Raw genomic sequence first — 15,891 nt, forward strand, 5'->3', positions numbered from 1 at the left:
TATGAACTTGTAGACTTGTACTTTTGGAAATCTGTAGACATAAAGACATGGAAACTTCAATTTGGAGACTTGAAATTGTATTTGAAGATTTCGAGTTAAATACTTTAACTTGGAGGCATGGACTTGCACTTGGAGATTTGAACTTGAATTTAGACGTAAACTTATAAATGTACTTGGAATTTGACTTGTAATTCAACTTGAAGACTCAGAAACTTGGTGACTTCGATAATAGGAGATTTGGAGACTTGAAGACATAAAGGCTTAAAGACGACACTTAAAGAGTCTTAATGGTTTTTCGACTTGAAAGTTGGAGACTTGGACTGGATCTTAAGTTTTAACTTGGACTTGGAATAAAACTTGGAATTGAACTTGGATTTGAAACTTGAACTTGGAGAATTGGACTTGAAAATTTAGACTCGGAGACTTGGACTTGAACTTGAACTTCAATTTGGACTTCAAATTGGACTCTAACCTGGAGATCTCGAGACTTGGGACTTCAGACTTAGAGACTTGGAGATTTCGGAACTTGAGGACTTTGACACTTAAAGACTTGGAGATTTGGAGACTCGCAGGCTTGGGGAATTGAATATTTGGAGACTTTCCGACTAGGCGACATGGATAATTGCAGGCTTGAAAACTTGGAGACTTAAAAACGTGGAGACTTGGAGACTTAGAGACTTGAAGACTTGGAAACTTGGAGACTTAGAGACTTGGAGACTTGAACTTAAACTTGAACTTGGACTTCAAATTGGAATTGAACTTCGACTCTTTAATAAATGCCAACTCCATTCTTCCTAAATGTTATTATTGATGACTGCTCAAATTTTTAGACTTCTGCAAAATAGTTCTAATAACAATTCAGTTTCGCAGTTATTAATACCACTAAAAGTTTGTCGTGATAATCTATAATATTCATCATGTTTACATTAGTTTAACATAGAATGACTATATACAGAGTGACGGCAATGTCAAAATTGGAATGACAATTATCTGTCAGTGTCATTCTAATCTGTCTATCTGTCGGTATGTTCCTTATAGACTCGGAAACTACTGAACCGATCGGCCTGAGAATTTGATTGACCAAACCTCGTGATTTTAGTCATGACTTTGAAATGCGATCAGGCGTATATTAATATTTTTTGAAACGATGGTTCTACAATTGATGAAGGGACGGTAAGGGAAAGTAATGAGGAAGGATTTTTTGGGAATGGAGGGGAAATAGTGGAAAAGAAGGGGGGGGCGGGGGGTAATAGGTATCTACAATTAACAAGTTGTCGTTGTGACTCCTACCTTTTGTCCAATGCTGGAAGGTGCATGGGTCGAACCAAGGAACGGGCACTTCCCCCGAAACCCCGCGCTGAGAACCGCGGCTAGCACGCTGGCAGACGAACAGCGTTCACATGCAGCACCTTGTAAGTCGCAAGGGCCTGCATAGTGTCGTCGTCCCGCCAGTAGACACAAAGTTAGATAAAACTTCTCGGTCGGTGATCTCTACAGTAGGTTGGAGGAAGAGGCACAATTTGTGTCTAAAAACAGCCTAACCCATGTCGCTACGTTAATAAGGGGGGTTGTGCAGACTCCTTTTGTCCAGCGCCTCTGTGGTTCATAGGTACACGGGTACCAACGAGCCACATGCCCTGGTGGGTGTTGTGGGTTCAAATCCGTTTATAATCTCAGATTGTAGCTTGGTTCGACCCATACTGGAAGGGCATTGGACAAAGGGTAGGAGTCACAACGACAACTTGTTAAGCGTAGCTACCTATTACCCTCCCCCCTTCCTTTCCACTCTTTCCCCTCCATTCTCAAAAAATCCTTCCTCATTACTTTCCCTTACCGTCCCTTCATCAATTGTAGAACCATCGTTTCAAAAAATGTGAAAATTTTCATGCAGGGGTTTTTGGGGCCAGGGAAGATTCGTAAGATAGTTAGAAACTCCTCCACCCCCAAAAATGGGGGGGGGGCTCCCATGCAAATGAAGCACTAATTTCTACATAACCTTAGAACTAATGTGGATGTTTTGAAGGCAAGAATTTTTTCTATGGTGAATTGAGAGCCCTCCTCTCTTTAGGAGAGGAATTATGACCCCTCCCCGCTTTAAGAGGGGGTGGGGCTCCCATACAAATGAAATAAAAATTTCCTGTTATCTCGGGAACTAATCAACCTAATTTGACATGCGGGGGTTTTTGGAGGCAAGAATTTTTTCTATGGTGAATTGAGAACCCTCCCCTCTTTAGGAGGGGAATTATGACCTCTTCCACTTTTAAGTGGGGGGCTCCCATACAAATGAAATACAAATTTTCTCATAACTCGAGAACTAAGCAAGCAAATGGAACCAAATTTGTCATGTGGGGGTTTTTGGAGGCAAGAATTTTTTCTATGGTGAATTATGACTCCTCTTTCTTTAAGAGGGGGTGCTCCCATACAAATGAAACCCCTGACCCCAGTGGTAGTGGGTTGTTTATTTGTTTTCCTAGGCCTCTATTACTTTCCTTTAGTTGGGTCCGAACGAGCGACAGCGAGTAAGGAGAGGATCGCCCCTGCGAAATGGTATTCGGTGAAATGTTATACAACCACGGCGAATATTGAAGTGCTAACCGCTTTATTTTACCTGGCTAAGCAACGGGGGGATTGTTTGCTACTTTACTGTGAGAAAAAATTTTAAATTTGTATATTAAACTACCCTTGCTTTCGTAGTTACGTGACTGCCAAAATGAATCATCTAAGGTTGAGCTGCAAAACTCGAGATTGTGACAAAGGTCATCCGAGATTCACGATTTCACGACTTTTCTTATATTCAAGTTGGTTTAGAAGAAACTATAAATAGAAACTATTTTCTATGTAAGCCGAGTGCGTCATAAAAAAAGGAAAAAAAATTATTGGAAAGTTTTTCGAGACTACATTTTTGTGTTTACCTTGAAGAATTAGACCTTTTTTATGTATTTGATAAGTTTTGAAGTGCTCTTCAACATCAAAGACTATTTACATATATATGTCTTGTGATGGTATAAAAATGGCTATGTTAAAATGGCTTGGCTGTGCTGCAGGTTGAGAAATTCAAATTTTTGAAACTCGAAATTTTTTTTCTGCATTTGTAAACTACTATATAAGCAAGTTTAACTTGTTTGCAATACGTTCTGTGCATTTATATGCCTTATACCGTGTCGAAGGTCGAATAAACATTGGTATCCCTACCGGTTGCTATTGTCTTGTCTAGCCCATTATTTTTGAAAGAAAATGGTCTAAATTTAATGCTTGACGTTCATAAAATACCATATGTTCAAATAAAATGGATTTTGTTTTTATTACTGTAAAAACGACAAATTTCTCAACCTGCAACAACAATTTTTTCTGTTAATTTTTGTGACCTTCACGGCAATGACCATAATTTTTTTTATTTTTCGGAAATCAAATATTTCGCCATTTTTTTTGTATAGACAATAGAAATACCTTTCCAATGATGTATAACACTCATATTAGAACAATTTGATTAAGTTTTATAGACCGAAAATAAAATTGGTCACAACCTGCACTTATCTCCCCTACATGTTCCTTGACATAAGGCATTGATAAGTAGAAGGTGGTCTCCAGTACGATGGAATGAGGAGATACGTCCATACAAGGAAAAACGGCGTTGTTTATTTTAAATTATGCATATTTCTGAAAAAAAAACAGATGTACAAGTGGTAGGAGAACAAAAAGGGAAACAAAAAAGGGCAGGTTGGAAACCGAAAGGGGGGTCCAAAGGAAGAAAAATGGTTTTGTTGCTTTTATTATAGGAATTTCTGTTACGATTACGGATGTAACAATTAACAAGTGACAGAGGGGCCACCAGTAAGATCGGGCGCTCAGCTAGTAATAGGCTAAGGAACGAGTTAAGCAGTGTCACCTATTTTAATCAGTTGAAAATAAATGAGCCGAAAATGCACTTTTGAATTCATATTTTCAAAATCTTTTAATAGGATCATCTTTACAAATCACTTAACCATACATTTGATTCACACAAACACAATTTACTGGGTTTCCGACAAGAAATATGATGAATTAAAAATTGTTGTCCAAAAACGTACATTTTTCAGCTGCTGAAGGCAATAGCCCCCTCGCTACTAACGAATCCATCACATTTTTCAGCACTGATTACAACCACTCTAATAGCGAATTCATAAATTAACCTGGGTTCGTGCTAACTCCAACCCGAAATTTATGAACGATACGGGCAGTTTGACAGATCGACCCGTAAACCGTAATGCAAGACAGTTTTAACCTGCGCTTCAAACTGAATGCTGTCAGTTTAACCGAGATGCAATCTCGGTTAATTTATGAACGCTTTGACAGCACTTCGATTAAAACTGAGTGCTAATCGACCTGAGCCAGGTTAATTTATGAATTCGCTATAAAAGTCATGCACTCAATTGTCATATACCATGTTATTCACTATCTTTTTTGCCTTTCTACTATATAAATATATAGTATAAAGGTATAGAAATCACTTGGAAACCGGAAATGGAAAGAAGGTCCTGCGGGCCGAATGTCATATACCATTCGACTCAGTTTCGAAAACTGAGCATTTTCTGTGTGTGTGTATGTATGTGTGTGTGTGTGTGTGTGTGTGTGTGTGTGTGTGTGTGTGTGTGTGTGTGTGTGTGTGTGTGTGTGTGTGTGTGTGTGTGTGTGTGTGTGTGTGTGTGTGTGTGTGTGTGTGTGTGTGTGTGTGTGTGTGTGTGTGTGTGTGTGTGTGTGTGTGTGTGTGTGTGTGTGTGTGTGTGTGTGTGTGTGTGTGTGTGTGTGTGTGTGTGTGTTCTTTGTGTGTGTGTGTGTTCTTTGTGTGTGTGTGTGTTCTTTGTGTGTGTGTGTGTTCTTTGTGTGTGTGTGTGTTCTTAGTGTGTGTGTGTGTTCTTAGTGTGTGTGTGTTCTTAGTGTCAAATGAAAGGTCTAGGTGTCCCATTGGTCGCTATTGAATTTCATACTGATCGGACTTTTAGTTCAAAAGTTATGTATAAAAATATGAAAAATATGGGACTTCATTATCTCATAGGTCCCTTAACCGATTTGAACAAAATTGATTGCATATGAAAGAGGAGCCTTGCAAACCCTTAACTTCCAAATTGCATGACGATTGGGCTTGTAGTTTGAAAGTTACATAAAGAAATGTGAAAAAATAGTATTTAAAACATATTTTTGTAACATATAAGCATTAATTCAATGAAAAACATCATACATTTTATTATTATTTGAAAATTACTACTGAGATCTATCAAACGAAACCGAGTTATTTAAAATCGGACAGTTCATTCAAAAGTTATTTAAACTTTAACACTTAAGCACCGTATATTAAACCGTTAAAACGTGTGAATTCAAAGAAATGTTGATTGTATTCAATGTGTGTGATGTATGTGTGTATGTATGTATGTATGTATGTATATATGCATGTATGTATGTATGTATATATGTATGTATATATGTATGTATGTATGTATGTATGTATGTATGTGTGTGTATGTGATCCCAAGCAACAATGTGAGTTTGATTGTACTCTTCTGGTGGTTTTCATGACCAATTTTGGTCTTGAATGTCATCATAAGAGTGTAATAAAACTCAAATTGTTACTTGGGATGACAATTTGCAATTTTTAAATTTGCATTGAAATTCAAGAAAAGATGTTTCTCACTTTTCTGAATCAATTGTCTGAAATTTTTGAAGCCTCTTAGTGGAATACGAAATTTGAAATTAAAGAAAAGAAAAAACTTTTACCGACTAAATCCCACTATTTAATATTTATTCGCAACAGATACGTATACGCTTTGAAATAAGACGCTGTTGAAGCCTGCACGTCGTAGGCGAACTACGTATCTGTTGCAAATAAATATTAAATAATGGGATTCAATCGAAAAGCTTTTTCTTTTCTTTGATTTCAGATTTCAATTGTCATTTTGTTCACTTGCTGTTACTCACAATTGTACACGAAAAGCAAACAGCGAAGAAAAGCAGTTAATTTAAGCATGAAGGTATAGTGGTGTATAGGATTAAAAATGAGTTGATTTTTTCAAATAAATTTATACAAATTTCAAACAAATTTTGCGCATCAATAGATGCTCTTTTCAATCAATAGATACTAGAGCTTAGAAATGTTATATGAAAAATAGGAAGTAAACGTTGCACGGTAGTAATTTTGTAAGATTTGTTTTCGTTAATGACATTTTAAAGGACAGATGTCTTATGTCATGTATCATGTTTCAACAAATAAATCAAAAATGACAAGCACTGAAAATCATATCGATCATATTTCCCATTCTCAAGCATGTTTAAGGCGCAGCTTTTGCAAACCTCTTGTTTTCCTAACCCTCCAACATTGTAAAAACGATGCGATCAAGCTAATGACTATCATGAAAGTACATTCAAAAAAAGCATAAGTTTGGATTTTCATGCAAAAATAATTATCTGAAGGAGCGCCAGCTAAGAAAAAGTTCAATTTCTCTTTTTCATATCTAATGCTCTATTCAGTTATTTTTTCATTAATCATTTTGTTGTTGATATTCTTTGTCTTCAAAGGCGAAGTATAATAATAATTTTTCTGAACTCTTGTTTTTCAAAGATGCTAACTTTTGAACACATGGTATTAATTAATTATCAAAAAATCTGTTCTGAACACATATTTCATATTGTCAATTCAAAACAAGTTTCCTATGTGGTTCTGAAGCCCGAAAGTTTAGGCCGACCGATTATAAAACTAAATAAGGTGTTACAAGTATTTACGCACACAAGGAAAGAAAATTTAATTATTCTACGCAATACGTTGTGAATTTTACTGGCAAATAAGGATTTTGAGGAATACGGAACGGATATTTAAAAATATAGTCAAGTTAATTATACATAGATGTTCCTGAGAAATTAAATGATGATTATTGTGACAGTAGAAAGGCTAGGTCACGCCGCTAGGTGGATTAATTCGGGTTTTTTCTATTATCTAGGGCTTTGTCACTAGCCAAAAGTTTTATTATTTTCTAACAAAACTGAAAACAAATTCTGAATTGATGGAACCTGTTCACCACTATCAGCAGCTGCAGCACAACTGATGAACTATCGTGTTGCCAAAACACTGTTTCGGTTCTGGAAATAAGAATTTTAAGTTTGAAATTACCTGAAACCTCCTATGGTGAAAACGTGGTTCAATACTTTCAAGAGAAATGTATGTTCATAATTAATTTTTCTTTATTAAAAACAACACAAAAGACAGCTTTTTCAATAATTTTCGAAAATTTTCTCAGTGATTTAATGAAGCAACGATGTGTTTCAATGTTATTTGCTTTGACAACACTGTTCTGAGTCGGGCCGTGCGTACTGCTATGTTTACCTATTTTGTTCTCCCACCATCCTTATGAACAGCGAGTGAGACGTCAAGCTCGCAGTTTCCCATAAGAACACTAGAGAATAAAAGAGACGACGAATACCGTTTGCCGAACGGTGCGGTGAGTGTATGCCCCGATAAACAATTTAGACAGATGGCATTTTACGCATCTATGCCGATACGCTATGCCGATTACGCATCAGATGCCGATTAGTGAGTCGCGGATAGGAACGCGAACTTACTGAATAGGGGGAAAAGTTAGAGGGATTTTTTACGGGGACGTAAAAAAATTTAGATTTCAGGACTGCTTAAAAAACCACCTTGAGGATGAAAATATGTTCGGTCTGATCAAAATTAGTTCCACCGCTCCAACTTTTAAAGCGGAAAATCAAAAGTTTAGCACAACAATAGTGTCTTCCAATGGTAACAGCTTGAAGAACTAAAGATAGCAAGAAGATTGGTATGCTGATATCTGATGCTGATTGTAATAAGGTAAAACAATCAGTGACCCGCTTAAACTGCTTAAAACCGGTTCTTTACCCTACTAGCCTAGTATTCCAATTACTTTCATTTATCGTTGCTATGCACCCTGTGGACACCGCTGCTGATTTTTCTCGACGCTACTACTGAAAGCTGCGAAAATTATGTTCTGAATTCTGCATTGTGCTGGCAAAAGAGGAGTTGACTCTGCGATGCCTAATTCCCTTTCATTTAAGGTTAGATTTTATTGCTCACCTACAACTGTTTTTATAGATTGTTGATTTATAGAGTAAATTAGATACTGTATTTCAAAAACTGGTTCACCTATTTTAAATTGTTAAAAATTTCTGATAAAAATCATGCAATAAAACTGAAAGTGTCGTACAATAAGTAGCTTACTTTCAAAGACCACATGGAAAGCAGACAAGCGAAATGTAGCAAATCTATAAAATTCTCATATATGAATTCTCATCAATAGACTAATGCTTTCATTAGTCAAAAAGTCGTTAAGAATTTTTGATAAGAGCCGTTGCACTCGTATGTTAAAACGATTAGCTACAATTTTTCAACTACAATTACGTAGAAAAAGCACATTAAGCATGTTTTTTTTTAATTCTATATTAGAGAGGTTTTCAGCCTGCGGCTGGTTCGCCTCTTAAGCATGTTAGTTACATCGTTTTGATCAAATTTTCTCAATTACATGTACAGCGATAACTATGCTGACGGAATAAACATAAAACTTATATCGATTGTTTATTTCAACTGAGAAAATATAATGAAATTTTTATTTTTCGATTCTTTAAAATTCAATATCGTTTATTTCGATCATTTTGCTATACCTGAAAACTATTATCAATGGGTATTCCGTAAGAGCTGCCACGTGCAACTAATCAACAAATAATTAAAATGGAGTGCATCATTCAAGTTTCCTTTAACAGCAGCTAATTGGACAATGTTTTAATCAGCATACGCCAGTTTTGCGCTGACCACGGAAACGCAGTCCTATTATCAATCACATCAATCATCCAATAAGACCATCATCAACGACCGGTAATTCCCAACGTCATGACGACCACCAGCGTGTTTCCTGCCAACAGCTTGAACGCATAATTGACATGAATCATGAATAGCTCCATTATCGCAACAATCTTACGGGTATCCTTTTACACAAGCCCTTTCATTACGGGTATCCCTCTGTTCTTCTCCATTCATCTACATTTCACAGTTGGTCATCGTTGCTGTGTGGATTACGTCGGCCGTCTATTCCGTGCCAAAGTTCATCTTTGTCCGGACGATTACCAATAACCTGGGCGACGACCAGCTGGAAACAATCTGTATTGTCAATAGAAAAGCGTTCAACTCGGAGCTCTTCGATATCATTAATTTTGCCTTACTATATCTTCTGCCGCTGCTAGTCATGATGGTAAGTTAGGAATGCGGAGAAATACTGTCCTGCATTTGACATCGGTCCGGCTAACTTTATGTTTCTTCGTACCGCAGATCCTGTACAGCCGGATAGCGATAGCACTGTGGAAGAGCTCCCGGGGACTGGAGCGGCATATTGCCCTGCAGAACACCACCTCATCCAGCTACTCGGCCAACTTCAACCGGAAGCCCAGCAGCAAATACGAGAAACGAACCGTCGGAGTTACCGAAAGTCAGGTCAGTTTACCCGAGTAACATATGCTCGACCGTTTATGAGTAATGACACGAATATCTGGCCACTGATTGTGTCACTCTTTGCTGACGCAGACGGTGCCGGTGGTGCAATAAATGGGCCAACATTGCAGAGTGGTTTGTGGGGTAGACCTCACAGTAAGCGGCGTGGGGAGACGTTCCATGGGAAAATATTTTTCCCGTTATTGATTCGTGGAACGTCTCCACACTGGCTGGGTTTCTATATTAAATTGCTATTGAGTAGCTCGTATAAAAATAAAATCAAGCGGCTATTAATATTTATTATCGTTTAATCGCCTCATCGTTTTGGTTTTTTTTTTTTTGCTTCACGCAGGTTTCGGTTGAATCGGACAAAGTGGTTGTGACAACCTGGCGATCACAAAATAGCTTCCACCAGCGCCACCACGGAACGCAGCTAACGCAGATGTCCCATTCGTCCAACAATGTACTGAGGGCGAGACGCGGGGTCATCCGAATGCTGATGGTTGTGGTGCTGACGTTTGCTCTGTGCAATTTGCCCTTTCATGCGCGCAAGATGTGGCAATATTGGTAAGTCTGGAAGGAATCATGAACATATGCTGCATGTGGGATGTGGTTACTCAGTTTATTAGATGTAGTCTATGGTCTAATGAAGGTATAGTGATGTTTAACTTAATGATAAACAAACTACTAGTTGAAAAATATTATCTCCATGTCAGAGCTATGCATGTATGTAATTCGAATTTGAAGGTGTTGCAATTTTTGAGTAATTTCGGGTAATTTATTAACCCAAACAATTGCTGACCTAAAAATATGCATTTGCGTTCAACTAAATTTTATTACAGTAACTTTATTGAATGTCTTCAAATTTACACAAAACTAATAAGCACTTGGAGGTACTAATACATGAAAACATGTCTAAACCTATGTGTTAAACAAAACTCAACACATTTCCCTGAAACTATCATATAGTAAACATAAAACGATCTGTGTCTCGTAGTTGTACCGTAGACTATCGTGCATTTGTGTTGCATGTCAAACAGCTCACCAAAGTAAAACCCAAAGAAAGTTAATTATTTAATCGCTTTCAAAACGCGTCAATTGCTGGCTATTCAAGCAGCAAGCAAAAACATACAAATCACCGGCAGTGATGTGCCGCTCAGTACTTCAACAAACAACAAATCAACAAACTGCTCGAGCTAACGTCTACTAACTGGCTCGTTTCTATTACAAATTGTTGTTCAAGTAGCGGCAAAAGCCATAACAATCAAACCACAAACCAAACCAAGAACGGATACAAAGTGCATAATTGAATCCATCCATACACTCGGCGGTACAATTGCAACCGCGCGCCTGCACATGCTGAAATCAATCTTCGACGTCGCGTCGTGTGACGTTCGTCTCTGGCAATTGAATATAGAAACGGTTTTCTCGCTTCGCCAACGTAACGCAACAGTTCCTAGCCTAGCCGGCAAACGACCAACCGACCGACCGACCCAAAGGCCATACAACTGCATGCCGTACAATCATGTTTCATTATTACGCTGGCTGCAGCAGATTTGTGCATTGTACTGAACTCTAATTCAGTCGAATTGATTGATGAACAAGGCGCCATGTGGTAATCAGATTGGCAAACTGTTCCCCCGTACCTACTTGTGTGTCCTCGTATCCCAAGCAGGGCCGCAGACGAATGCAAATACCTACCACATGTTGTCCTCCGCCGGGAGCGTCTTGTTTCACAAAAAGCGGTTATAATTGAGGCTTCAGCAGAATCAGCTCGGTTTCCATTGCATGCATTCCGAGTTATGGTGAGATGCAAAACAAAAATTTACAGGGTTTAGAGCTATGCGATTTGTTTTCTTCAAACTTGTTTTCAATGAAATGAAATTTATTGCGCCACATCCGTAATAATGTAGGGTAAGAACCCCACAATTCGCCCCCACCCCAGAATTCGCCCTCCCATTGGCATTCCCGTGATTTAACTCAATATATAGTTGAAATATAAGTTGTTAGTTTAATTTATATTCATTTTAACTCAGTTTTCAGTTATTTGAATAGAATTCGTTGTGTTGTTTTATGTATTTTAATGATTTAATGTGGTTTGAAAAATAGGTAATGTATTTAAGACGCGATTTTTCCATTTTCAAGAACGAGCACGAAAAATAAAATTGAGGAAAAGTAATGGAAAATCGTATCTCTTTGCACTTTTTTCGCATCAATTTGGTTATATCTGTTTCAAATTTCATAATTGTGCTTTTATTTTGATATTTTATCGCAATTCTGCTGAAAATAGAACATAAATGCACTGGGCGAAAACTGGGTATTGTAAATCATATGAGTTCCAAAATTCGCCCGGGTCGAATCTGTATATACTTAGCCGAACTTACTGCGTGAACCAGTTTTCGCCCTCATCTATCAAATATATGCAAATATGCCACACATAAGCAAATGCAAGTCACAATCGATTAGTTTGTTCGCTGATTTATGTTTATCAAAATGGTGAGTAAAAGTATAGAATAAATAATATTTTGATGCAGAAAGCACATCATATCTTCATTTGAATTCATCTAACAAAAGAATTACCTGCTAAACATGGGCTAATGGGGTTTCTACCAAACGAACTGTTGAATTAGCAATAATCGACATCGAAATTGATAATAAGATTAAAACCGCACGAATTAATAAGACGCGCATAATATTCTCAAAAATCACAATTTTTCTTGTCATGAGAATAAATCTGACTATTGGAAAATCACACGAAAAATCCGTCTACTATTTTAAAGCATCTAAGCGCAATAAAATTGTTGTCATGAATAAAACTTTGAAAAGTATTTAATGTGCAATGCAGACAACAAAGAAATAATCGTGTTGATAAACAAGAATATTTCGATAATATCATGAAAATTCTAATAGCTTAGCATTACAAACCCGGTCTAACCAAAAATGCTAGTTAAGAGTTCCAAGTTATGTCAACAAATATCCTAGTTGAGTAGGTAAGATGGGTATGCTTACCAGTTACCAGGAATATTTAATACTGTAAACCGACATACCCATTTACAGACAGTGATTTACTAAACAATTTTTTTTCTTCATCTTTTTATTGACTATATTAAGCAGTTAAGCTTAGTTATTTCTTGGGGAAGAGGTTAGGTTGTGGACTCGAGTCTCACCTTCGATTAGTCAATATATATAGCCGAATATCAAGATTTTCCAGTTCAACTAATTTTTTATTGTTCACAGTAAACATTTACTCTTTCCCAAAAAATTACTAAACAATGATATAAGTAATCATTAAGTTTATTTAAACTATTAAAATAAACATTGTACCATTCTGTAGGCACTGAATTGTATTTATTCGCCCACATATCAATAGTGAAAATGAATTCAATAAAGGACCAGAAAAAGCACTATTCATTTTAAATATCTTTGACGAGTGTCAAAAGCCTTATTTTACTGCAATGAAAATAAACATTTAGTAAAAACCCACCTTCTCTGTGTTTTTTAGTTTTACTGAATCAGGTATCAGGAGGTGATGATGATCAGTTTATTTCAATTTAGATTAACATTTAACGAATTCCTCATACAAATTGATTGCCATATTAAGCACTGGATAGACATAATCTTAAAGTTAAATAATAGTAACAACAATTCTAACAAAATAATTGAGGTTATTTGGGAAATTTGCAACAAATAACAAGTGGGCGAAATCTGGGTCACATGGGGGACGAATTTTGGATCGCTATGGGCGAAATGTGGTACTAGAGGTTCCTGCACAAAATTGGCTTTTTTGCTATCAAATTTCAATTTTCGCGATTCCATATAGCCAAAATAGATAGAATATTAATATATAGTCCTACTTGTCTGAGTTCAGGGCTGATTTTATAATAATATGGCGATTTATTCATTTTACAGCATAAAAACCTGATAAAAGGGGCGAATTCTGGGGTCGTTACCCTAAATATTTTTGACAAGCGTAACACAAATTAATGTTAAAACCATTAATTCGAAATTTCAAAATCAATTAATACGACAAAATAAATTTATGTACCAAAGGTCTGGAACAGTAAATCACTCTTTTAATTAAATTGGTTCCCGTCACTCCGGGCGCGCGAATCAATCTCGTCTAACGCGGAATATAACCGGAACCATCCCGAAAACAGCCCTCCGTCATAGTTGCAACCAAACAAAAACCCAACTCAAACAGGAACTTCCTTCTCGCTTTTCCAACAGGTCAACCGACTACAAAGGCGACTCGAACTTCAACGCATTGTTTACGCCGCTCACTTTTCTGGTGACATATTTCAACTCGGGCGTCAATCCGCTGCTGTACGCCTTTCTCAGCCGGAACTTCCGCAAGGGTATGCGAGAGCTGCTGATGTGCTCACTGAAGAAGAACAAAAATCATTCGCTCAACCAGCGGATTCCAATGCACGTGAGTAACACAATTTTTCATCCTCGGACTCGGTAGTATCCCGCTTTTTAGCAATCACTCATTCCTTGCTCCTAACACACTTAAAGTTAACCCACGCGTTGCTGGAAAAACCTGTCACATTCTTTTCCACATTGTTGCATGATTTAGCTTCTGTGAACATTGTTGTGACACCCGACAGTCGGTTGAATTCATTGGTTCATTGTGCATTATTCATTCACACCTTTAGTTAGATGCCGGTTCAGCTTCCTGTTGCTTCATTCAAATGCGTTGGCTATCGATCGCTAGCCGAAAATGGAATTCCCAGAAACGATTTTCAATAATTGATGAACGGAACAATGCGGGGAAAACATAAACAACTTAAACGAGTGGATTACATTAATTCTCGAAAATCGGATGTCGTTAAAAATAGAAACTGGAAAAATGTTTGCTGTATATCCCGTTTCAATGTTAAATGATGAATAAATGAATAATTAATCCGTTTATATACAAATGATACTGTTTCGGTATAATGGTGTTTATTTTTAATTTTTCTTCAATGCCGGTAAACATTACCAACCGCACAAAACTAACTTATTTGTATCAAAGACTGTACTCAAACAAAGTGAGACACATTGATTAGATTGCGACATATTAACGCGTGGGCTAAAATCATTGGCGGAACTAGCGGTAACGTCTAGGGGCGATTATAGCCCCCGGCATTTTTTCGACTATTTTATTTCGTCGGCATATTAAAACTGCTGCATGGGATCTTGCACCAGTGATGTAATGAAAAATTACGTTTTGTAATTATTTTAGTATTTGTTATCTAGAGTTATCGAACGACAATTTTTTCCTAAATTTTAAAAACCATGTAAGTTTTTCTAGGAGGAGTGAGGCTAAATCTCTCTTGGGGGGAGGGGGATGATTAACCCCCCTATCTTGCCACTAGTTCCGCCAATGGTCCAAATTGATGCCAGTTTTGCTGAAAATAACGAAGAAGGTAATTGTATTTGTATTTTAACTATATAATCCATTCACTAGAATGTCCACGTCTCGCAATTGCGGATGACTTAAACACAGACAAACAGACATAATACTTGGAAGAAATATCAACAAAAAATATTGTACCACACATTTTACCTAAACACTAATACCATCTACGAACGACATTCCCAAATATCAAATAGCAACAGGAGTATCCCTCGAACAAGTATTTTTTATGGGGAAATCCCCTTCTTTCGTTAACGCTAGAGCGGTCGCGCTAAAAAAAAGTTACCTAAGCGGTCGCGTCGTGTACTAAGTACACGACGAATAATACTGCCTATACCTCAGGACTGGCATGAGATAGAAGATTGCGGTTTTCGACAAAGTTGTTTATCTAGTTAAGACGCATCTGGAAACGAACAATAACGTTTGAAAACTAATTCGCTAGATGGTGCAAAAGGCGACTAAATTAAATGATTCTAGAACCTCGATACTAGAATCTCTAATATCTCGGGACTGAGAAAAGATAGAAGGTTCCTGTCTTTGGCAAAGTTGTTTATCTGGACGAGGTCAATCTGACTGCGGACAAAAAAATCGGAACTGATACAATAGATGGCGCTTATAACGAGCATATTGATTTTTTTGGAATATCTCAGAGCCGTGACGAGATAGAATGTTACTGTGTTCTACAAAGTTATTTCTTCGAACAAGACGCATTTGGTAATGCATAACAAAGTTCGAAACTGTGTCACTAGGTGGCGCACGTGGTCGAATTATAATCTTATGATGATATCTCATGACTATGATACGATAGAAGGTTACGGTTTTTGACAAAGTTGTGTGTCTAGACAAGACGAATTTGAAAATGATCGGTTAAATTCGGAACTGTCCCGTTGGATATCACAATTGGTAAAATCATGTTTCTTTTTGCGATATCTCTGCTTATGTCGAATAGACGATAAAATGGCTTATCTGGTCTGGTAAAGAACACCAAAATATCTGCGAGTTTGCGACACTC

General features: G+C 37.2%; 1 protein-coding gene across 1 annotated transcript in view; it reads left to right on the plus strand.

Annotated features, from left to right (window-relative positions):
* Positions 1-15,891, plus strand: part of LOC128743036 (trissin receptor) — a 48,660-nt gene that overhangs the window by 20,133 nt on the left and 12,636 nt on the right. The window contains exons 4-7 of the mRNA XM_053839542.1: positions 9,048-9,245; positions 9,323-9,484; positions 9,834-10,048; positions 13,709-13,910. Of these exons, the coding sequence (XP_053695517.1) occupies positions 9,048-9,245; positions 9,323-9,484; positions 9,834-10,048; positions 13,709-13,910 (777 nt within the window). The remainder of the gene's footprint in view (positions 1-9,047; positions 9,246-9,322; positions 9,485-9,833; positions 10,049-13,708; positions 13,911-15,891) is intronic.

Source organism: Sabethes cyaneus, chromosome 3 (assembly GCF_943734655.1).
Source record: "Sabethes cyaneus chromosome 3, idSabCyanKW18_F2, whole genome shotgun sequence".
Taxonomy (NCBI): domain Eukaryota; kingdom Metazoa; phylum Arthropoda; class Insecta; order Diptera; family Culicidae; genus Sabethes; species Sabethes cyaneus.